We start from the raw sequence: 26985 nt of genomic DNA, 5'->3' as shown, positions 1-26985 counted from the left end.
TGCATTAAGTAGTGACATTCCGAACCCAAAGACAAAGAATAAGTGCTATGCAGTTAAAAATTATGTAGTTAGTTATCTACGTATAAATTAAGAATATAAAGATTATCTGAGATCACACCCAATCCCATCAATCACAGTTAATGTCAAATCAGCAATCAATCTGTGTCGACAAAGTATTCTCGATCGGTAATGAGCAGAGACCTTTCACTTTCGATTTGAGAAAAGATATCTAATATTCACAGACATATAATAATGAAGCACGTAAACTTCATTATTCTCTGTACTACTATTAAATGAACAATAAAAATTAACTTTAAATCTAAATAATAGGCCTGCGTCAATATAAAGACAAGTATGTATAAAACTATGTTACCGCCCTGAGTCAATATTAAAAACTTTGTCTGTCACTCATAACGTATTATGGCCCTCTTAATTAGCAATAGAATATTTCAAAAACAGCACTTCACTTTTTGTAAGTATAAAAATAAATAATATGTGTTTTGATAAAACATAATAATAAACAAAAATATAAGTAAATTTGAATGAATTTTAACATAAAGGAATGAAAAACCGAATTAAGTATAAATGAGGTTAAAGTGTATTGATTAATTAATTAACTTACTTGTTTATATAGTAGTGGAGTCGAATTTTCATGGTATATTACGAATTTTGATGAATTCTATAAAAACATATTAGTTTATTTTATTCTATTATTGGTTCAAAAAGATCATATATTTTATTTTCCAGATTACGTAGATATAAAGACATTGCTAACTTTTATAATGTAGTGATTATTTATTGTGATTAGAATTAACAGAATATTAAAAATAGTAGAAAAGTTAAATTGATATAAATTTCACGTGTCACTTTATAAATAAAAAATGTAACCAGTTCATTGTATTTGAAATTTTACACTATAAAGCTATATCTTTTAGACTATCTAAACGGCAATATTTTTGATAAGTCGTGATATCGGCATTACAAATAATTGTACAATACGACATGTGACATGAATATGAATTTTATATGTATATATTATTTAATCAATACTATAAAGTGATTACATAGATTTATTTTTGTTTCAATATTAGGGTATTGCGGGGCAGTGTAGACTCTTAATAACGATTGAATGATTATGAGATATGTATTATCGTCTATTTAGTTTGTGGATTATGAATTATTATAGCTGATTAAAATATCATTGTATTACTTATCTATTTCTCTTTGCTATTCTGAGACTAATATTTTAATTTCCGTCATTATCTCTTTGACAAAATTATTATTATTTGTAATGGTGTTACAAAACTACAGGGTATTTTAATACGTACCTGTGAATGAAAATGTAGTAAATAAAAAGTGCTTAGGAAATACAAGAAAATAATGTTTATTTTGAATGTTATTATGATTACAAATAGAACATAACTGCAACTTTTTTACATTTTTATTTGGATCTGCAATATGGATTTCAGTTCTTGTAACCCTCGGACTTCTAATTCATTAAATTTAGCTGCAAGAAATAATGATGTAGAAGCAGTCAGATGCTTACTTAAAAAAATTAATCCAAATTGTACAGACAATAGAGGATGGACCTGTCTCCATGAAGCAGCAAATATGGACAGTTATGATTGTTTGTTATTAATTTTACAACATCCTGACTGTAGACCACTTGCAGAGACACACGAAGGATATACTGCATTATATCTGGCTTGTCGGCAACAATGCTCTCTTTTGACTATTAAAGCTCTCCTTGATAGTGCAGATTATATGGTCAACTATGGAAGCACTGAAGATGTTACACCATTACACATAGCTAGTGGTCAGGGTAGAGTGGAGTTAATTCAGTTACTATTAGAATATGGTGCAATTATTAATGTTCAAGATTTTGATGGTGATACTCCTTTACATGATGCTGCATTGGCAGCTCAACATGAAGCTGTTACATTATTGTTACATGCAGGTGCAGATCCTGAGATAAAAAATGGACCGAGCCTTTTGACTGCATTCCATTTAGCTTGCTGTAAAGGTTCTTATGAAACTGTCCAAAATATTTTCCCTTTCATCACTGACATAAATGAGCTGGCTGCAGGTGGGGAAAGTCCCTTGATGTCAGCTGTAAAAGGTTGTAATGATGATGTCATACACTTTTTATTACAACATGGAGCTGATCCTCATATACGGAATGTGTATAATCAATCAGCTTTAGATATGGCTCTAAATTTTGGCCACATATCAATATTCAAGATGCTTTTGGGGGTCACAGACAAACAACAAATAAATCCAAATATAATTCTTGACGCTTGCAAACCTCACTATTTTAAGTTTGAAATAATTGAAGCTTTATTATACTATGATTTGGGGCCAGATTTCTTTGATTTTATTGAGCCTTTTCATGTAACTTTGGAAGAGATTGGTGAACATAAACCATTTTATCTTACTAATGCCCCTCTGAACTCCTACTTAAACATCTGTGAATACATTTATAACCAATCACCAGATAAGTTCAGAGAGTTTTTTTATTTATTCCTCATGAGAGGTGTGAGTGTTAATGCATTTGATATTACTGAGTGCCCACCATTGGTCTATATACATTATTGTTTACACTCTGCATGTTTTGTTGAAGTAAGTATATGTTGTTAGTAAAACTGATTTGAAAAAAGAAAATTTGGTTATGCTGAATAGATATTAACTGTTATTTAGCAGCCTTAATAGCAGTTTGTTAAAACTAGTAGTACAATATTACAATGTGAAGAAATCATGCTGCATTAAATCATTGGATTTGAAAAAAAATTGGCACATAGGTTATTGTAACTTAACACTTTGTATACTGCTACAGGAAAAAAAAAACTAGTAGATAATAAAGTCATGGTGGGTGTAATGACTTATCATTGTGTATGTTTTTGATGACTTAGCATTTTCCTATTTTTATATATATTTGTCAAAATTTGATAATTAGTAATCAATAATTTATTAGATAAATAGTTGATTTTTATAATTGCTTGTATGTTAGGTGTACTTTTTATTTAAAAAATGTTTCAGGTTTTTAAAATACTCATAGAGAATGGTCTGAATGTAGACTACTGTACTTCAACTTCAGTTTTGGCTAAGGATCTTTGTGTGCCTGATGCTTTTCTAGCATCTCTCAGTTCAGATCTTGATACTGCTCCATACATGATACCATATAGTCTTACTATAGATCCTGAAACCTTCTTAAGATTTGCTTGTGAAAATGGAGTAGCTGGCAGAATATCTTTACAAGTAAGTTAATAACATATAATAAAAAATAATAAGTGAGTAATCACCTAGTATTTGAAAATTTTTAGTTCTCAAAAAACAATATAATCATGATTTATTTCTTTTTAATAGTCTAAATATCAAGTTACCCATTTTTATCTTAAAAATGTTGAAATTCCTATACTCAAGGACTATTTTCCCAATTAATCTGTCTTTTAGTTATAAATTTTATTTTCTAAAAATAATGCTTTAAGACAAGAATAAAATAATTTATTTTACATTCTTATTCATACTTATCTTTATAATTAAGATGGTAAAAAGTATTTATCATTTGGGTAGGTGCCTAATTGAAATCTTAATTAAGCCATTGTTGCCAGTGATAAATAGAATTTTGTAACTCTGATTTCCAAGTTTATCAGCTTTATCTTGATGAATCACATCACCTAAGCACATCTTTACAAAATAGTATAAACAAATTTAGATTATAAGATTTTTCTTATACCACTGAGGTGGCAAGCAAGCATACGGCCCACCTGATGGTAAATGGTTACCATAGCCTAAGAACACCTTTAATACCAGAGGTATTACGCGTGCGCGAATCTGAAGAATCCTTTTTACCCCCCTTTAGAAGCACTCCATGCTGTAGTCTCTTGTGAAAACCTCAGCAGGGACCTCATTCCACAACCTGAGTGTGTTGTGAAAGGAAACATCTCTGAAACCGCGCAGTACGCGACCATAGAGGCTGTAGGACATGAGGATGAACACTCTGTCGATGGCGAGCCATAAGATGGTAGAAAGTGGCTGTGGGCATCATATTGAACAATTCCTCTGAGCACAATCCATTGTACTCAGATCATGTTTATATATAATTTGTAACTCGACTTAAGTTACCTAATCATATAAAGATCTTTCTAATTGCATTATATCATCTATGGCTCTATCTGGCTTTTTGATTATCATATGCAATTGTTTTCTACTTTTCATATGATTTCATGATATTTATATATTAAACTTTACATCATTTTCAGGCACAAAAAAAGCTTGTGTCTTTGATAGATGACAACAATGAAATAGTTTGTATGGAATATCTACCATATATAGTGCCATCATTAAGACATTTGTGTAGACTGAGAATACGAAGTGTATTCAGAAATAGGGGAGACATAAAGTCTACTAGTGAATTTCATTATAAACTCAATCATCTACCTATACCTCAAGCACTCAAGAATTATTTAAGTTACCTGTGAATACTGCTGTGTTGTATACATAAGTACAAGACACAAGTTAAAAGATATTAGATTTTATTATTTTTTATTTACAATTATTTATCACAATGCATTGCATATTGCACATGTTTTTGCTCAATTACATATAAATGTATAAAATGTTATACAGAGTTATTATTTTGTACATTACATTATTGACATTAAATATGAAATATTATCAATCACTTCCTTGCTATGTTGCTGGAGTGTTGCTATAGGATAAGCATATTATTTCGTAAATTGTTGACTTTTTAGGTAGAGTTAAACCTGTACAAAATTTCCACTCAATAACTTCTTTTGAAGGGTTCTTTTGTTACTTCAACTTATATATATATATAGTATTACTTGTTTTAATTACATGATTTATTTATTAATGTCTTAATAATTATTTGAAATTAGCCCCATTAGCCATGAAGTCTTCAATCTCAGCAACACTAAAAAAAAATAAGAGTGTTAAATGACTAAAAAAATATTTATTTTAAATTAAATACAATTTATTCATATTTTAGAGTGAAATTAGATATTTTTTTAATTGTTTTATACCACTGGCATGGAATGGCAAACAAGCTGACGACCTATGTGATAGAAAGTAGTAACCGTCGCCTATAGACATGAACAGTACCATGGACATAACAGAGTATACAAAAAAATACAATTATAAATTATGTGCAAATATTTGCGCCACCTTTTTTTTTTTTTTAATGTAAAACTTCAACAATTTTTTTATGCTAACTGTTCGAAAATCACATTTTTTATTTTATTTCTTCCAAAAAATAACAGCATATCGATCGTCGTCTATAAATATGATGCTTGTGGAATCCTTCATATGTTGCCATTCCCAAAGACTAAGAAGTCATGCTTGGGCACCTTGTAATTTCACTTGATGATATCATATTCAACCTTTTAAATCAATGCATATAATTAAAATAATAGTCATTGTTTCTACAAACTCACGTTCTTGGCACGAATGTGAAGTTCTCTATACCATCATCTGTAACAAGTACATCATCCTCGATACGTACTCCGCCGAATCCTCGGAATCGTTCTACCACTTCCCAGTTGAAGAAGTGCGATTGCGCTGGGTTGTTTTTAGCAGCGTCTAACAACTGTCATGGAAATATTACAAAATTATTGTAGATATATATTGTTTAAAATTACATCCATTATTATAGGAAATCAATATGACATTTAAATAGACTTTTATAAAGTGATCCAATACATCATATAAAAAAAGCCTTAACAATAACATGTTGCACTAGACTAGAATATTAATAAAATAATATAGGATTGCGGATGGAATCTGCCCGAATGTTCCATTCACAATGGCAAGAATAGAGTATGAAATGATAAGAATGCCATGACAAATTCAAGAAGAATTAACCACGAGGATACTGGAAAGATTGCGTGTCGACCTCACAAGTTACAATCCCTTCCTTCTCTCTGAGATCTGTTGTATGTATGTGTCGAACGTACTCTGGGTATAAAGTAGCATCCAGGCTCGACTGTGAGGAGCATGCGTGCCTGCAGGCGACGAGCGGTTCGCAGACGTGACAGGGGCGGCGCGGGGGGACGCGGGGGACAGCCGGGCAAATATCCTCCTACGTCGTGCACGTCCAGACCTATCAAGTGGCCAAGACCGTGCGGCTGTAGGATGGCGTTCACGCCGTTCTGCGAACGAAAATTATACGGACAATTGTAGTAATAAGTAAACCATATTTATATCTTATTTTAATACTTCGTTTGCGCGATCAAATACTATATGTATATGAAATTCCATAATTATCGCTTCTCTATTGTAAGCGTTTATGCATTACGATGGCAATTTACCTTTAAGCAGAACATATGTGCCATTGTTACCCTAATTATATAAAAAAATATAAATCACCTTGATCATATCTTCAACATCTCCTTTTAATAAACCACCTTTTTTCAAATGTTCCAGCATTACTCGATTGGCTAATAGGTGCATATCCTCCCACATCACTCCAGGTTTTCCTTCTCTAAAATAATAAGAGCAATTATTATTTTTTTATGACATAAAAGCAAGCGAGCATAAAGCTTATCTGATGGTAAGTGATTACACCCCCGACCATAGGCATCTGCAACGTCGGAGGAAAAAAAAAACAACAAAAAGTATGCTGCCAGCTTTTTAAGATGGAATATACTCTTTTCTTAAAGGTTTCAATGTTATATCTATTCGGAAATGCTGCTGGGAGTCGGTTCATACTGTGGTTGTGCGTGAAAGAAAATATCTACAGAAATGAATGGTGGAGGATCGCCATTTATCCAACTTTAGCGTGTAACATCACCGTATGGCGATGAAAATTATCAGTAGGCATTAATTTAAATAATTTCTCTGAACATTCCCATGACATTTATATATGGGACAAAAGACGCAAAGACACGCAACGTCTCTACGCAATGCTAGGGAATCGAGTTATTTCTAAATTAAAGTAAAATACTAGTAATGCAGACCTTAAGTGCGTGTTGGAGAATAAAGATATTACATTAAAGACATTCAATTATTATTTATTATTATTGCAAATATTGTAAAGAACCCCCAATAGAAAAATCATATTCAGAAATAGCAATGCATGAGGGGCACTATGAGCATCCCAGCGTATTCTGTAATGTCTATGGTTCTGTTCACGCCTATAAACATTGGTAACCATTTTTCGTTAGGTGGGCTTGTTTGCCATTCAAAGTTGTTTAAAAAATAAATAAATTAACATTTACCCCTTATTTATAAAAACGTTAAACCTATTTTAGCTATTAAAGTCTTTGTTTTTTGCGCAAAATTCGCAATCTGAAAGACGGTGACAAAATACTCTAATATGTTTTGTAAGCCGTTTTAGTTTTTAGGATTAATATTTTTATGGTTAGTTCATGTGCGCAATAATAAATTTATAAAATTATTAATTAATTCTTTTTTAGTATGGGAATTTGTTCTGCAGTGGACAATAAATGACAAAGAATGATAGAATGTAGGTACCTTATAACAGCATCTCTTGCAAACAATACCGCCTCGTAGATTAGTTTCTGGTCAGGCGTAAATTTGCCGTTGGCTGGAAATGAGCACGTAATATCGGCTGCATAGCCCGCGTAGTTGCCCCCCATGTCGAATAGGCTGTTACGCAATTTATTTTAAATTAATTTTAAAGTTTCTATAAATCGTAAAATTCATATGAAATATGGAAGTCGTTTCTGAGGCATCATTTCTCTAAATTAATCACTAAAATTTAAACATATCACAGTGAAATCTTTATTCAATATATATAATCTATATATATAGTATGGATTTAATTTCTAATAGGTTTCAGTAAAAACTACTATTAAAATTATGACAGTCGATAAAATAGAACGTTCGAAAACATTGAACGATTGAAAACATTAAATTATAAGATATTTAAGAGAAATGTCGCCTCAGAATCGACCCCATTATTTTGAAATTCATTTGGGAGAATTAGTAAAGGGAAAATATATCTGAAAAAAATATAATAATCCCACATAATTAAATCTTAAAAAATCAACTATTCATATGGGATATACATAGTTGAACGACTGATTTCTTTTATGCCATGAAAATGGCAACGGCCTTCGAAAACTATCAGGGACAAACGTCTGTTGGGTCGGCTATAGCTAAAGAATAAAAAAATAAAATAATAGTATTACCACATGTCGCCGTCGCGTATAAGTTTACTGTTGGGTGCGGCCGCATGGCCGTAATGTAGAGTGGCGGCGTTGTGGCCCGAACCGCAGATGCAAGTGTACGACACATGCCGGCATCCGCCCACGCGGTAGCAGTGGTCCAGGAATATCGACTCGCACTGGTACTCCATCAAACCAGGCTTTGTGTACAGCATCACCTGTGTAGTATGGGATATAAGAATTTTGTAAGTATTGTAAGATAGACGGTACTGTCAGTCACTGAGTAAAAAAAAAAAGACAAAATTTAACTGAGAAAACGATACTGGGGGCCTATCATGAAATGAATTTCCGAATTTTCGGGTTCAATTTTGTGTTTTTGTTCATACCTAAATCGACCCAGTAAATGGAGCTTAACGTTTCATTCATCATAAATCCTATCCTAACAATCAAGAGGGACGATATTTTAATATTTTTAATAATTTTAAATGGCATGTATTATTTAATTTTCACATCAAATTTCTATTTCGTTCGTCCCCGAAATTTCGGAAAATATTTCATGGTAGGCCCTCTGTATATCTTAGTTATATTAAAAGATTAAGGGTTTGGTGTTTCAATATTTTTTCTACATACAATCGTTGTGCTTGTATGTAGTTGTGTTGGGAATTTCCTGCTTCACCCTCGCTCGCACCATCTTTGCGGGCTCTGCGAGCTACAGCCTGCAATGTGAGGCGAAACGTTGTGCCGCAAAGCGCCTCAAGACTTTCGAGTGAAGTCGTAACAAATGTTGGAAATGACAAACGACGACATAATAAAATTCCTATTGTGTATGTATGTAGACAAAAATGAACATAAGTTTAAAAATAATATCACCTGTTTATGTGCATCAGAAGACACTTTGCATACATAACGCATAACTTCAATTTCTGCTGGTGTCTTGATAACCCGACTGTAAATAATACAGATAAATTAATGAGTTTTTTTTTTTTTAATATGGATAGCATATATAAACATATAAAAAAAATCTGTTGCGTCTACTTGATCGTCCAACAAAATTAATGAAATAATTAATTTGATGAATTCAAAATTATTTTGAGAAAATATTACATACTTATTTCTTTTATTGTGAAATTCTAATTCTATATTAGTCCGTTTTATAGATCTCTCGTTAGGATAAGATTTATAATACTATATCTATTGATTCCCTACTGGCAGAGTGAATTAAGGACGCCAAAAGGATTAATAAATGTAGAATTTATAAAAGTATATAACACTTTAAATATAAATCGGCCATTGGTAACACTTATCTGACGATCAGTGTGTTGGTTTTGTCTTATTATAATGATATTAGATATATCGATATAAAACTGTAATGTACCAGTTATTATCATCTACTTGAGATAAGATTTACCTGAACTATACCCAGATTATTTAAATAAGCAAAATATATTTTAATGTTATAATATTGCACAGATTTGTATAAAAATTCCATTATGTTTATAATATTTGTGATTATTATCAATACTTACAGTTCCGCTATAATTGGGAATAATATTTCATTATCCACTTTGAATCTGGAAACAGAAATTAATAATAGCTAACTATTTTGAATAGCTCACTTATGTGGGCAGCAATATAGATATCAGAATTTGTTTAAATTTACAAAGTCATTTGTAATAAATAATAAAACTCAAAATTATTTTACAATATATGTACTTGACACTTGAATTAATTATATGTGTAATAGTTATTCTGTTTATATATATATATATATATATATATATATATATATATATATATATATATATATATATATATATATATATATATATACATATATATACCATATACCACGTTACCACTTTCCATCAGGTAGACCGTCAGCTTGTTTGCCATTCTAAGTTGTATAAAAAAAATATTTTTTTCTTTATAACCTGATATAATATCTATTTTAAATGTGAATACACAATAAAGCTTATAAAGACAAACAAACTATACACAAATAAGCTTGTTAGCGTGTTGTGTTTCAATTTGAAAAATGAAATATGCCATTAATATAATAATAAAGATTATATAATACTGCACATAAAAATATAGTCATGGGCTACAGTAATTTCAAAGTTAAATATATAAGCATAAAATGTAACATTATGCCTAGCACATTAGTATCTAAACTAGGCCAAGCCTGTATATTAGACAATAATACTACTACATACTTGTACTCAGGATTGCATCCTATGATATCAATAGTTTTTAGGCCTTTTTCTTTTTTTTTTACTTTTATACGACTTAGAATAGCAAACAAGCTGACAACCCACCTGATGGAAAGTGGTAACCGTCGCCTGTAACTCGAGATTTTCATATAATAAGGGCAATACATAAGTGATAGCTCTGGTGTGGCAAGTTTAATTTTGGACAGACCTGTATATATGAGAGCCACTTTTGCTAAATATGATAAAAAAATAGTTTAAGTACTAACACATTATTATACTTACTCATCAATTCCTTCAAAAACTGCTTCTTTAGCTGTCAATCCACTATCTGTGTTTGGTCCACTCTAAAAATTATACATATTGTAAAAAATAAAATTTTAAATTATCTAATTAAATATTTTATTCTATAAAAACCGTGAATAATTTAATGAATATTAACGTTAATTTAGGTACCCTTTTGATACGCAATAAAAATCGGCTTTCCTGTTGACTGGCTCTGCAGTCTGTGTGAACAGACACAAAGCTAGTAAGGACTGATTCATTATAAATTAAATATATTTAATAAATAAATAAATATACTTACTAGTGTCAACAATAATTCTGTATTCAAACTTTTGAGCACATCCCTCAACTGCAAATAATAAGAAATTATTATTTATGTATGTTATATATTATATTAAAAATTAATACGCTCGAAGATAAATACTCGATGACTCACGAGCCATAAATCAACTGGCTATTGTAGTGCCTTCATATGCCCACATTTAACCAAGCTTAACATACCAAATAAAGTATAACTTGGCACGTTATAAGGCATTTGCCAGAAATTTAATCCAGAAAATTAATCGTAATGTAAATTGACATAAAGTTATTAATGTCGGCCAGATTTAAACTCAAGATTAAAAGATTTGCTCTCTGTAAGTCAATATATATATAATATGTCTATGATTGAACATTTTAATTAATTATATAATTTTTCTTTTATTTTTATGACTTAAATTTGACATTTTGTTAATTAATTAATATTAACATTTATAAATTGTTGATTTTGCAATTTAATTTTGTAGATTAAAATTAAAATTGTTTACATATTGATGCTTGACACTGCCTATAGTGTGTTGGAGTTCCAACATCTTCTGTAATGTATAGGTATTATTGTAAAGTAATAAATTCTAAGTTATCTGCGATACTAGCCTAGAGCTTAGTGCAGGAGTCGCTGTAAAAGTGTGTTACTTTATCCAAGTATGTAGAATGAATAAAATAATTAAATAAATAGCAAACTTATTCTTATTATTTTTGGTCATAGACTCTCTGTGAATCACATAAGAGACAGCATGAAGATAGTTATATAAAAAGCTGTGTATACCTCGTCTACATAATGAACTTCATCAACAGCATATAATTTTTTGAACTCATCACATGTCAACAGTTTCCCCATCCAGACTTCATATTCTTCAGGCAATCGAGGCACAAACAGATGTCCTTTTCCTGTGTTTGCATCCAGAGCAAAGTAACATCCTGGTTCACGCACTCCACATATCCAGGTGAAATATGCTTCCTAGTCATAATATTCATTTTGTTCAGTATTTGATTGACAATATAAGAAGATATTATTATAAAAAATGTATACTAATAAGTTAAAAGCAACAAAATTTTAGGGCACATTTATCAAGATACAATAATAGATTCCACTCTTTGGTATATATAGAAATTTTTAACTGAAATAGGTGTTATTTTGCATAAGTCTATATCACTGGTTATTAGATTAGAATTGTTTTGTTCTTATGGTAGCAGAATTAAACAAAATAATTTTACTCATATAACCAGTTATATGAAAATTGTTGTAGGGCATGGAAAAAAATTTGCAGGTATGCATATGTTTATAACCAAATCAAAAATTTATTAAATGGTATAAGTAGACAGAGAATAAGAGTACATAGTAGTAAATAATCATGCCCCAATTTCTATATTTAAAAGTTTTCTTAGATATTTCTATTTTGAGAAATCTATTTAGTGGAAAGTATTAAAAATCACCACAAAATTCACTATTATTGTGTAATGTAAGATAAAAAAAAAACAATAATCTTATATGATTAGAGATCATACAAGAATATTGTATATCTAAAACATACATATAAAGACCATTTTATTGCTGTATTGTTAGTAAGCAATTAAGGTCATTAATTAATATTTACTGCTTTAATATTTTAAATGTTAATTATCATATTAATATAAGAAAATTGTAACTAAACAATGTGTGAGCAATAGAAGCTAAAATAATAATTTTTAGAAATTTCATCTGTCAGTAAGTTTGTTTTGACATCATGCAATTTACTATAGGGAGACTTTGTAAAAAAGTTGTTTGCTTGGGCACCTATTCCATTTGTATTTCTACCGTAAAGCAGTTCAGTTTGCATGGATGTGTTTCAGTTTGAAGGGTGGGATATGGCAGTGAATTGACAGGGTATAGAGGAATAACACCTGAGTCCTCAGGAATGGCAATACATGGGCAAAACAGTATACTCTTATGTCCATGGTACTGCTCATGTCTATTGGCCACTGTTACCACTTTCCATCAGGTGGGCCATCAGCTTCTTTGCCATTCTAAGTTGCATAAAAAAATACAAAAACAATTACATCAAATTACATTTGGTTTCCATATTTGTCATTCTGATGATCAAACTTAAAAACTGGTATGTTTTATTTTTATACATCACCCAGAAGATTTTACGAATTTTGAAATCTATACATATCATTGTAATGGACAAAAACCTAGTTATTAATATATTTTGTTAGCATGTTTATATAAACAGCTAATAAATTAGTCAACAGTTTAAGAAGAACTAATACATGACCTTATGAACAGCCACTCAATGCATAGGAATAACTATTTAACAACAAAAGAATGTTGATAACATGATAGCTTAGTAATCATGGGTTGATAAATGATATAAAACAATATTCAGTAGTGGCATGTAATAAGTATATTGTAATGATATTATAAATTAAATAAATTTTATTATTTATACAATAAGTACCTTTTTACTATTATTTAATTATAATCAATCTAATCTTGCATTTGTAATAATTATTAATTGAAAAGATAGATAACAAATCTAAAACCAATTTACCATTTTGACCAGAAATATTTGCCACACTTTTCATAGATTAACTGCCCTTATTTACAACACTTCCGTGAAAATTTGCTTAGGTAAATAGCATTAAAAGTAGAAAATAACACTAAGGGGCTTTTTTTATGGATGATAATGGAATGGTAACCCCACCTTTGTTATTGATATGCACAGGCAGGGCACCAGTGAGGGATGAAGGGTGAGGAAGGAAGGATGTAACAATAGGGTGGTAGAGTGAACAAAATGCTCAAGCCTGAGGGGGTCTGTAGGTATCATTACCTCATGCACAAGAATCTAATATTTATTTATTAACTAATAAAAAAATATTTATTCATTTAAGAATTACCATATTAACTCAAGAACAAACACAAATTATACCAATAAACTACTAAGATGAAAAAAAACTATGCAAGTTTGCTATTCTACCCATAGAAAATTCTTTGAATTTTCTTTTATTTATATAATGGGAGGGTCCTTATCTATAAATTTGCCACAGACCCCTGATAGTACAGTTACATCACTGATTATAATATTTTACAAATAATAATTAACAAAATGAAACAATAACAAACATATTTTAACTAAAATACATTTCGAACTGAAGTCTTACCTGTCTAAAAACATATTCCACATCTGTATCATAATGGTTTATACTGTCGCCTCCTTGCAGCAATACAACTTGTCCAGGCGACAATTTATCGACAAGCCTCTGCCTATTTGTGGAAAATAATGACAATGGGACTTCGAAAGTACCCGGACCCATAGACCAGGTAATTGTAGTGGCGGCCATTCTCACTGCTTGATACGATGGTTACCTACAACTGTTGTTTTACAATACTATCAGGTTAATGATAAGATAGATACACTTTGTGTTGATAAAATAGACGTAGTATGATAATCGGTTTTGTTATTGTCTTTGTACTGCGGTGACTTGTCGGTGGCAAAGTTGTTCAAAACAATTTGAAATAATGGTCTCATTTGATAATTTTTCCAAAAAGTTGTAGAAAAATGAAAATAACTAGTTATATAAATTTAAAAGAACGACACAGTTACGCCTGTATGGTTTCGAATATTAGACGAAATGCTATAAAATAAAGTACCTTATATTATGTATATACCACCTGTATACTACGCACAGGTTAGAAAGATCATTTATATCTACTAAATATTAAATACGTAATTATTAAATATAATATCACTGAGAAAGTAATTAGTAGCTATAATTGTTTTGTTTATTACGAAATACAGATCAGAGAGAGTATGTACGAAACTCGCTATCAGTAACGATATAAAGAATTACTCTGTGAACGGCACTGCAGGAATTGATAGCGACAGAACACAATTTTTAAAAGAAAATGAAACCTTCAATGAAACCATTTAAAGCTAATCTTACAATATAAATAATATTTAACAATATTATTAGTTGCAGTGTAGTTTTACTCAAAAAAGCCATATCAATTGGTACGACAAAAAAACTTAACTATTTAATTGTGTTAAATAATATTTTAAAACGTAGTGAAAATCATGTACATTAGAACAAGTATTTAGATTCATGTATTTTTTTATTAAATAATCCATGCAAATTAGGTTTAAATCTTTTAAAAATCCATTAAAAATGTTGCTTGTTCTTTTTTGAGAAAAACTCGGATTATTTTGTTTTTAATATTTTATATAAAACTTTTATAAGTTTTTCTTACAAATTCTTGTATAAAATACGTTTATATATAAAGTTAAACTTGATTATGTTAAGATTTACTTTATGGATTGACCTGAGTCACCGCTATGAGTAATGGAATGCTATTTTTAATATTGCATGGAAATATTTGCATTACCATTTTTTTTTATTTAAAGTGATATGGATATGAGGTGAGATATCTATAAACGAAATTATAAAAACAAAAATAGAGGAAACGGAAAAAATGGCGGGAATGTAGATTGTAAGCAGAGAATTATTAATTTTTTTTTAATATATATGTGTATAGATTGACAATGTGTAATTGTTCGTTATAATTGTGACGCGCTTTGAATATTCTTAAAAATAGAATAACGATGATTTCTGAATCGAGCTTCTTATAAATGACGCAAGCAGGAATGGCCTTTTAAAATCACAGATTAGAGAAACTATATTTAAAGGTGATTATGATTAAAATTTGAAATTGCCATTCAGGAAAACTATGAACAATTGAAAGACAAGAAGAAAAACGAAACACACAAATCATAATTACGGACGACACAAGAAAATATTTGATTTAACGTAGAAAGAGAATGGTAAGAATGACAAACTTTTACTACAGAACAATTGCTACTTGTTTAAAAAAATATATTGCGTAGCACGATTGTTTTTCAACTACTAAGTAGATTATATACATAGTACATAAACGTACATATAATATAACTTATCTGTGATAAATATTGTATTGTTATTTACCATCAATTGATAAAAATTGCAATTAATTCACAATAGTAGCCTTGGTTCCTAAATCGCTTTACAGAGGCTGCACTAATGTTCTGAATATTAGAATTAATATAATAGGTAAATAGTTCAATTTTCAGCTATCCTACCATATTTTGGTAAATAAGTTATAGGTATGGACAACACCTAATGACATCAAGTTCATGATCGCAAAGTAGGTATCCTAAAAACAAGGTAGGTATTTACATGAAGTATAACAGCGCCATCTCCTAGTAAATAGTATAATTTTAATTTCCATAAGCATAGCAAGGAGAGATATTTTCGTAAAATAAATGAACACTATTTTTTTGTCAATAAACGATACTATTAAATATTTTATTATTACTAATTACAATTGTTTACATTGTTATATGTAGGTGCTTACACCTATATGTTCTCAGTTTTTTTTTACACCGAGCAAGAATCACCTTGACGAGTTATGAGTTTGAATCTGGCGCACACCGACGATTAGTCGTGAAATTTTGGTTGTAAGCATGTTGTTTTTTAAATCTAAATGCATAAATTCCAATATTTCATTCTATTCATTGGTATTAATGATAATCTATACATGCGTTAGGTACCTATATTAAATTACCGCTGTGAACATAATACTAATTGTCTATTAATATTATGCTCATTACTGAACTTGATGTATTAAAATAGGTAACTCAGTTAATTGACGTGATGTCTGCTGAGGACTAATATGGGAAGAAATTTTAGATTATAATTAGTAACAAACAAGATTGTTCAGATTATATTAGGGCATTGGTTACTTAATTTTTGCAAAAATTGTTTTAGTGTGCTAGAAATAAGCTTTTAAACCATAAAGTCATTTTAGCATTGATAATTCCTCATAGCTCTGTAGGGTTTAGTTTAAGGGTGTAAGAAATGTTGAACAATTCCACACGCTACAAACAGCTTGATTCTTCAATTATAAATTACTGGCTTTGACCCGCGACTTCGTTTTGCATGCAAAACCTAAACGATCATGATCAGGATAAAAAGTAACATATACTCTCCATGCCATATAGTAAGTGAATGCTAAATTTCATAGCGATTGGTTAAGGCGCCAAGAGGTATCTAACAAACAAACAGTTTCACATTTGTCATCATAACTGCAATACACATCCTTACTAGAATATTATATTTACAGTAAGGATTGTCATACACTTTATGAAAATCCTCCTAGATGGAGTTAGTAGCGATTATGTTATACCATCCGTAAAATGTGGTGAGCACAACTAATGGAATTTAAATTGTGGTAGGTATAATAATTATTAGGGCAGAAAAGAAAACACGTACATATTTCTCAGTTTGAATATTCATCATTTATTAATTAGTTCTTACCTAAATCACAAGATCGACGATAAATTAAACTATCTAAAAATCACAAAATGCACTAAAACATGCACACATGTAATACCTATTACAATGATTTTTATACCTGATCTGGTACAATTGTGCATAATTGCTACGTCTAGAACAGGTATTAGTTTTAAATTATTATTGCCTAAAATTTCCTATAAATTAATAGAAGTACATTGGTAGATACAGCGAATTATAGAATATATATATAATTAGTATATATAATTCCTATATATCGCAATAGCTATTTATTCATAAATTCCATATTAATACGTACTTTACTATGTATACAGATACCTATGTACTCATACACATGATGAAGTAACTGTATTATTCTAAAGTAGGTATGTACAGTTAGCTCTACAATCACTTTGAATTGAAAGCTTTGAGTTAACTTGATCCATCTTAGATATTTAAATAGATAGTATTCGCTAACACAATAAATATCTATGATTATATTATTTTAAATGCTTTCAAAATACATAATAACATGTAATTGCAACTTTTTATAATAAACATTTCAAAATGGATAGTAATAATGTCTAGATAGTTATTATTTATACATCTATAAAGATAGTTACCTATATACCCAGTTACAAATGGAACGTCTGGCTGAAAGTGGGTTAATTATAATTTTTTAAATTACAAAATAACTGATGTTCATAAATGGTACTGAATAGTTAATATAGTGCACATAATCAATAGTTAAAGCTTTTCAATACTTTACTTAATAATTTATAAGTATACTATAATTCGTGACAGTAATAATAAAGAATGGAAATGTCATAGCGTGATTGACTATTTTGTTGAACACTAAATTATTTTAATATTTTAGAAATAAGTTGATCAGAATGCATGATAGTACCATAATCTAAATTGTGACAATACTAAACGCTAGTTACGTCATTCAGTACTTTGATCAGTTAAGGTCAATATTTAACGAAGAATAAATATTATGATTGTAGAGTACGCGCGGCCATTTTGGTTGGTTCTCGTGACTGAAGTCGTACGTGGCACGTCATAGATGGCCGTCTCTCTCTTACACACTCTCTGCTTATAGCACCATTGTAACCCGACACGTTTCTAACACACAAGCGATTTCACAACACGTTTTACACTTTCACAACTAAAATGTTTTGTTTATAAATTATGAATCCACGGATATTTCATGACATGGCTGTTTTTTTTCTTGAAGTCTTCTAACAGCCTCAGCAACAAGGGCACGTTGTTCCAACAGTCTTTCTACTAAATCGACAGGTTCTTGTTTCCTGATGTAATAAGGTGCAGCTCTGGCTCTAGCTTGTAGGTGAAGTTTTTGTTTCAGGCCAAGGGTAAGCTCCTCTATTGCGGGTAATCTACTAGATGCTAGAGGACGTCCTTGTTCTTCAGAGCTATGACGGTGTTCGTATCTAGTCTTTTCCTTCAACATAGTGATGGACTCGAAGTTATGTACAGAATAGTTTATCTACAAGTCAGAAATTTCACAGGCGAGGCGCGGCGCAACGGACAACGCGCAGTGTTTGCAAATAACGAATGAATGAGCGAGTGAGCTGTCTCGACCCCAGCGTAGGGAAGACAGGTCTCCGCGGGGTAAAGGGAAGGGGGAATGACGTAGACAGATGCGCATTCGTGCCGGGCTGTATACAAACAATACGATGGACGTAAATAAACACAAGATAGAATTATTTATGTTACTTGTAGATCTCAGTGCCTATTCTGTCTGTTATTAACAAAAGCTATTTACTACCTTAACTGTAGTTGTATCCATCTATTGTAATATTTATTTAAACCTGCTTTCTATGTGGTCATAAAAATAATAATAAATACCATACCAGCGTTACTTAGATGTTGGCGAAATATTTAAAGAATCTGCCCTACTTTCTATACATAAGATATACCTATGTGTATTACGGAAATAAATCGAGGGCGCTAATAGTTCTACCTGTCTAGGTTGAAGCTTGTAACGCATAATTATTTTCGTAGTTAGGTAGTACCTATCTGGAAAATTACTATTAAAATAGCTTGAATTTTTTTTTAATTTACTCAAATTATAACTAAGTACTTAACAAAATATTGGGGCTATGCATTTTGGAATACTTTTTTAATAAGTGTTATATAAATTTATAATTAATACTCCCACTTCTGGCCCACATTTTGATTATTTTCTTTTATATCTGAATAGTTTTGATAATCTTAGTCTATTTATAGCATAAATAAAAAACGGACACATGGATAAAGACATTTTTTTTATTAATTAAAATAATCATAGGCATAAATTTTTAATAATAATGCTTATTTAAGTTAGAAAATGAAATATAGCAGATTTTTAAGTGTTCGTTTAGTGGAAAAGTTCTTTTTCTACATCCTAACAATTTTTTATTTTAAGGCAATGATATGCAATTTTTGTTCTGACATATTTTCGTATTTTTTTGAGATATATAATATCTACGAGTATATGCATTTCGACAATATTTTTAATAGCTTACACATGTATTGTAACTAATAACTACTTGGTAAAAGATTAATGTAGGTAAGTAGAAAATATCTTAAAAGTATAATAAAAGTTTCTTTAGATATAATTATGTTAGCACTGAAAAAGGGAGATATCTACCTGTTCTTTTCAGATAGCATAGAAATATATATTATGCACTTATGTATTTTTACTGAATTATATTATGTGTGTGCCTACTTTTAGATTTTATTTATATTTCCCGTTTTTTTCCATGACTAAATTTTATAGGTAGATTATTTTTAAAACTGAACTTCCTGTTTCGAGTGAGCTACTGATGTGAACTACCAATTCAAATGTTTTGTAGGTAGAGTAGGGCTTGCTTTTCTTTATTACAATATTACTAGTTAATTTAGGAAGTTTATAATTACCCTGTAAGTATGTATTATTACAAATGAACCTTATTTCTATGATCATAATGTCGTAATTGTAATCTACTATCCACAGCTCGATGAAGTCGATGTGTTGGTGATAATATACATGTGGTAGTAGGTAGGTAGTCTGTATTCTCAACGTTTCGTTGAACCAAAACTAAATTCGGACATTGCCCTCTGTTCACGCGGTTTTTTCCTTTATCAACGATCCTACGTTTGTTTTATTATGGTTTTGTTTCGTTACCAAAACCAGATAATTTTTTTGTCTCTCTATTAGTATAGTTATGGAATGTCATTTAATATACCTAAGCATGTACACAATATATCTGCTGCAAATGGTATAAATAAAGGCACCTACTTATTTCCATGTGGTGATGGAATAAAACCACGTGTGATTTTTTCTTTTAATCCCTAGGACAAGTTTTTTTTTTTTCAATAGATGAAATTGACATGATGCCATGTTCACCATGTGCACCGCCTATGTTAACGGCATACCACGGTGGGGCATCAGTAAAACATGAAACAAAGAGTACGAATTTATGTTATTCATCGCGACGAATTCACCAGAAATTAATCACGATTTTTTCCAAGGGGAACCGCTCAAAGTCGATCTGATAGTGTATTGTTAGCAGTGGGTAATATAATTTTCTCATTACTAATAATCCGTTCCTCATAGGATATTATTGTATTTAATAGTAGTGATCACATAATAGCCAGAAAAAGAGAACTTAAAGTACCTAAAATTCTTTAGCCTTCTGGTCATCGTGATAATTTTTTTATGTAACTTAAAATGGCAAACAAGCTGACGGTTTACCTGATAGAAAGAGGTAACCTTCGCCAATGAACAGTACCATAGACATAACAGAGTACATTCTGTCATCCATGATCTGCGTTGCCATTCCTGTGAACCAAGTTGTTACGCCTCTGTACCCTATAATTCCACTGTCATATCCACTCCTTCATTCCCAAACATTTTCCGAAACACAGCTATGTAAACAACTGTTTCACGGCAGAAACAATAATGGAACAGAGGAACCCAAGCAGATGGCTTTTGTACTAAATCTCCCTGTGATAAATTAAAGAATTCAATATTGTTTTATTGAATGAGAGAGAGAGAAATGAATGCTTAGTAGAAGATGGATAATAGATTGGTGTAAAATAGTACTCATCTGCTACATAGATACTTATAGATAATACACCTGTGTAAACAGGTACCTGCTTAACTAATATGACCATTTAGAACGTGTCATTGACTTATTTATGTTGGCTACAATACAACAGAAACTGTTATTTTCCTTATTTATTATAAATCATCTTTCAATTTACATCTAATATCTACTATTTTATATCCTCTGTGTGGTCTCGGCGTAGAATAGGCCTTCCTATCCTGTGAGTGTCGTAAGAGGTGACTAAGAGAACTTAATGGTAGAAGGATGGATAGCAGCGTCCCTCTTAAAGCATCATTAAAAGCTTAACTGCGGTTGCTAACACGCCTGCCAAGCGTGGCAACTACTTGCAAAACTCCCCTTATGAGGAAGGCTTACTATATCTAGCAGTGGATAGTTAACAGCTGATATATATTTATGTATATACGTATTAGTAGTATTACTTGTACTACTGGTATAGTATAATATTGTCTGTGCTTATATTGTGGTATAAGATAGATGACAGAGCAAGATTGCGATTATGTTAGTGTGAACTTTTACATGGTGTCACACTTAGTTACAATACAATACAGGAAACAGGAAGCATAAAAGGTTCGCCTTTGAAAATGCAATAAATAATTCGCATATCATAGTTACATAGTCGTATCCATAGGTATGTACAGTATATACATAACCTATGTTTGTAGTAGATGATAATGAATGATAAGAATATATATATATATATATATATATATATATATATATATATATATATATATATATATATATATATATATATATATATATATCTATTTATATTATTCTTAAGTGTTGGAATTCATGAGGAAATAAATAAATCTTTATAACCCCAATTTTAATGTAGTAAATGTGCGGGGATTGTACCAGTTTTTGAAAAGTTTCTTAACATATAACAAATTGAAGTATGACGAACCACTAATTAAATAATAACAGTAATGTAAAGTATTTTAATATATAAATTAATAAGTAATTCTACGTAACAAGTCGCGTAAAAATGCAGTGATAGAGATAATAAATTATTGCGTCAGACAATGACACAGTAAATCTATTAAACATTTTCCTGTTTATTGAAATATTAATAATAATTTATTATTTTGCTAAATTCCATAGTAGTAACTAAATCACCATGTGTTACTCATCACGTTTTATTTTTCTGTTGCACCTAAATGAAATGTGGTGTATAATTAAAAAATATTACAGGAAATACTTGTTTGTGTCATTATAAATATATAAACATAAAACTATGTAGGTTATAGAGTATTGACAGAGCTAGTTTATTATCATAATAAATGAAATAAATACTTACCTACTTCCTATATTATCATAACCTTGAAGTTATTCGTAGATAAGAATAGTTTGTAGGCGTACAAGGTTAGGCGTTTGATGATTCCAATAAATTATTGGTAAACAATAAACATATTGAAAATATATTTTGTTTTTATTTAAAGAAAGAAAAGCTAAAAACAAAATATAAATAATAATAATACCTACATGTTACACCATCTAGTGTGAAATAGCTTTAATCACCATTTACTAGATTTTTCTAGACTATACATGAGAACGTATTTTTCTAGATGGCGCTGCATACTACTGTATTTACGTAAACATCTTTTACAATGATTTTCTGATAATAAAGATGTTTTGAATAGGAAGAAATAAGTAATTTTAGGAAATTTGTGTGAGCATATAAAGTACCTACGAGAACTACGTCTTATTTGTATTTTAGGTTGGGTCTATGAACTCTTCATAGGCACTCACGACACCGACGCACATAATATTATATGTTTGCCATTCTCAGTGAAATATACTTAATTAGTTATTTTTAATTAGTTCTAGTGAAATACGAATATGTCACCACTTCCTTTCAACACCATATTGAATCATGATCATATTATGTGGCTATTAGGGAAACAAAGCATAGTATATTAGCACAGGAAATTTCAAATTAAAATTCTATACCAAATCTCTTCACCAAGTAATAATAAGCTATTCTTTTTTATAAGGAAATACCCTTATGTCTCGAGGTCGCGAGGTCGAATCTTTTGTAAAGAGTTAGTTTATATTATAAATAACAGTAGTTTATTACCAAGAGAATTTGCTTTATACATAGATCAATAGGTAACCGAATAATAAAAGATAATCAAAAATAAAGAAATGAGATTTGTTTTAAGAAGTACCGAAAAGGAACATATTATTTCTAAGTGAATTAATTGATAACTTCACTCTATTCTATAGACCGTTAAAATGGCATTTCCTGCAAACACATTCCATTTGTGAAAATTTCCAACCGACATACCTACTTACCTACCACTAGTTATATCTTGCGCGAACATACCGGTTGCGAAATTTGCATTATACGGTCTTCCATTTCATATAGAGGTAGGTAATGCGATTATACCAATGGGTTTTGGTTTGTGTCAGCTACATTTCTAAATACATGAATCAACTTATTTACTGCATTTACCGGAATATAGGACAATAACTCAGCAGAGAGAATAAATGGTGAACACTTGCACAATCAGTTGCGTCATACACTTTCATAACTCGTCTCATGTATCATACCGAAGGCTGCTGATTCTCTTACTTAGTATAATTATTTATTTATTTATTTATTACATCAACTGGGTAAGCCTTACGGTCTTCCAATACACTCACCCAGGAAAGCACGAGTACAATAACATATAAAAAATCAATAATAATATAAAAAGATTTAACTCAAACAAAAAACGTCTGAATACAAATAAGTTGTATAAGTTGTTATATAAAATTATATGATATATGATATCGCCGCCTCGTCCGCGTGTATCAGTAAGTATATAAAGTTTCTTTATGAGCAAAAATGCATTGGTAACCCTACCTTCGCTATTGGTATATATTGGTGTGGTACCAATGAAGGATAATATGTGAGGATGAATACAGGTCATCCTCCTAGCATCTTAGCGGCTTAAACAATCACTATTAATTATGGTATACAGGAATACGTATATAAAAAGACATATACATTTTTATACAAGTCAGCGAAGATATTCTGCTTACGTCGACAAAATCGCGGATAAAGGCTAATTAGGGATATTTAAAAGAAAATAGTTATAGTTTATAGTTTTAATAATATTACAGATATTTTTATAAAATTGTATTGAGCATTGATAATGTGTTGTCCTTATCAAATGATGTTGTATAGAATGAGTAATTCTTTACAGAATGTTGTGACGGAAATCTGATAAATTTAGCGAATCATGCTTACTAGATTACATATACACATACTGCGAAGATTATAAGCTGCAATCGTCATATGCTTAAGATACTTTCTTTATCAAAACAATAGTACCAAATTAGATATGTCTTTATGATATTTTTCACTACGATAGACAGTACGTACGTAAATACCTTATTCTATTGCAATATTTAGATAAAAAATTTAATATTGTTCTTATATGAGTTTGTCTCATACGCCTTAACATACAGATAAGTCTTTTTTTAATGGATGATAATGCAATAGTAATCCCACCTGTGCCAACGGTATACGTTGGTGGGGCACCAGTGAGGGATAATGGGTGAGAATGAAAAGGCAGGTCAGTTAGCCCATTGTGATGAATACACCTGAAAATGAGCATGATGGTTTCCAGAACAGACCACATGGAGGTTAACCTGCCAGGGTTTATTGCTAGCGATAGGACTGTTAATCTGTATTACCTATTAACAATCCCCTCCAAGGGTACAGATAGATTATCCGCGCCATTTAGTCTATATCTACATTCAAGTATTAGTTTATTTAATAGCTTAGCGATTATATACAATTTTAATACTTATCTTACCGTAGAATTAATTTGCTATTATAGATTACCTACGTATAGATTTCCTACATTATTAGAAATAGATATACGCTGCTTTTTAAAAAATCAAATGGTTTTTTTCGCTTCCTCGGTAAAATATTATGACATTTAAAAAAAATACGTCGACAATATTGTTGTGTTTTGTTTTATTCCACCAAGTAGGTCATTTACGTATACTGATATGTTCTATGCATTATACATATTTTTTGTGAAATTCATAAGTGTATTGAATATAAAAACATGATATGCCTTCTTTAAGAGGCCAGCCCTCCACTGTAAAATAATTTTAAATACTTAAATAAGAGAAGAATAAAAAATTAAATTTGCAATGGTTTTCATTGTAAATTTAATGTTTGAAACAAATTTTCTCAATTAGTTAAAGGAGAATAAAATTTCACGAGGGATCTTTAAAAATATATTAATTTTTGTATTGTAATTATAATTAATGTTGGAAAAGCCGCGGATTACAGTTAGCTTAGCATAATGTAAAATTTGCGCAATTGTATGGCGATTATCGAAGCGTAAAGTCGGTCGGTTGGCCGGTTAACCACCTAACCAACAGTTCGACGTTACCTCACGGTTTACCTTACGGTCTGCCTTACTTTTCGTAGAGTTGCGATGTCACATTTCACAGTCGATAATCGATATTATCGACATTTTTATCTCAGATTTTTATATTCCCTAAAATCTAATGTAAGCTCGACGAGATTTCTCATCAGCAATTTTATATAAACTTTTATAACCTAATAATATCATAAAAGAGAACCTCGGGGCTAACTAAGGGTTAGCCCAGAGGTAATCAAAGCAGGTTCTATTATGCTCACCTATCATTTACTAATGGTGCTTTACTAGTATATTGATAGAACAGGAGGGGTTATTATTTTATAATCGTCCATAAAAAACCTGCACTATTGCTAGCTATATACCCTATCAGGTAGACCTCATGAAACTATCGTGGTTAATAATTGTTAAATTCTTCATGAGGGGGGGAGAAGAGATTGTTAGTAATAGGGACTAACAACCCATTGTTAGCAATAGCAATACCATTTTAGATCGACCTCCTCACGGTTCCTCCTGGAAATCATAGTGAATCAATTCACTATTCAATTTGTCATGTTGGACTAACTAACCTGCTTCGTCACCTATCATCTTTTATTAGTGCCCTGCCAGTGCATACCGTTTGAGCAGGTGGAGTTACCATTCCATTATCATCCATTAAAAAAATCTAATAATATCTCAGAGAGAAGTGATAATGATCGTGTGATGTATAAGGACAATTGTGTAGGGAAAATGATAAAGATAGTTATATAGAAAGATAAAACATAGACTTCGTGAGAGATGATGTAGCATGAAGAGGAGTGAATACATATACCTATTGAGATGGAAAATAGATATAAATGGGAGAAAAAAAAAACATCATCACAAATCATAAGGATAATAAAGTGAATTCTTTACGTACTTAAGTGTAGTGTTAATGTTGATAAATTGAATTATACTGTTATTTAAATCAATATTTATTAAAGTATCTTAGCATTGTTTGTTATTGAATTAAGTATCTAACCATACACATAAATAGAACGTCAATAGGTTAATGATAATGATGATACACGTAATGGTAGGTTTTTGAGGTAAGTATGAAGTCAGATCAGTTGCGATATGGTCACGAATCTAAATCAAATTAAAACCACAATTTAATCTAAATGGTTATCAGGGAGAACTACATGAAGGTAGATCTGTAACGCTACATTGCTAGCAATAGGGCTATTAGTCCTCATTAGTAATA

General features: G+C 30.6%; 2 protein-coding genes across 3 annotated transcripts; one reads left to right on the top strand and one right to left on the bottom strand.

Moving 5' to 3' along the window:
• Nucleotides 1-1138: 1138 nt before the first annotated feature.
• On the top strand, nt 1139-4621 carry LOC113512865 (ankyrin-3-like). Of its 2 annotated transcripts, none has more exons than XM_052894782.1 (3): nt 1139-2619; nt 3037-3255; nt 3897-4226. In XM_052894782.1, exons 1-3 carry the CDS (start codon nt 1459-1461, stop codon nt 3918-3920), a joined length of 1404 nt encoding a protein of 467 aa, XP_052750742.1. In that variant the 5' UTR covers nt 1139-1458; the 3' UTR covers nt 3921-4226. The 2 variants fall into 2 exon arrangements, with proteins under 2 accessions (XP_052750742.1, XP_026752614.2); XM_026896813.3 differs by lacking the exon at nt 3897-4226 and adding an exon at nt 4260-4621 and having other exon boundaries at nt 1140-2619.
• On the bottom strand, nt 4516-14742 carry LOC113512867 (xaa-Pro dipeptidase). Its single transcript, XM_052894783.1, has 13 exons — nt 14586-14742; nt 14096-14306; nt 11721-11912; nt 10938-10985; nt 10637-10698; nt 9671-9715; nt 9015-9090; nt 8169-8362; nt 7489-7623; nt 6382-6496; nt 5970-6164; nt 5451-5602; nt 4516-4930 (listed from the first exon to the last, which is right to left on the bottom strand). The coding sequence occupies exons 2-13, from the start codon at nt 14273-14275 to the stop codon at nt 4882-4884; spliced, it is 1443 nt and encodes a 480-aa protein (XP_052750743.1). The 5' UTR covers nt 14276-14306; nt 14586-14742; the 3' UTR covers nt 4516-4881.
• Between the last annotated feature and the right edge of the window lie 12243 nt (nt 14743-26985).

This window comes from Galleria mellonella, unplaced genomic scaffold, assembly GCF_026898425.1.
Source record: "Galleria mellonella isolate WM207_F2 unplaced genomic scaffold, CSIRO_AGI_GalMel_v1 utg23, whole genome shotgun sequence".
Taxonomy (NCBI): domain Eukaryota; kingdom Metazoa; phylum Arthropoda; class Insecta; order Lepidoptera; family Pyralidae; genus Galleria; species Galleria mellonella.
This window is presented reverse-complemented; position numbering and strand designations above follow the sequence as displayed.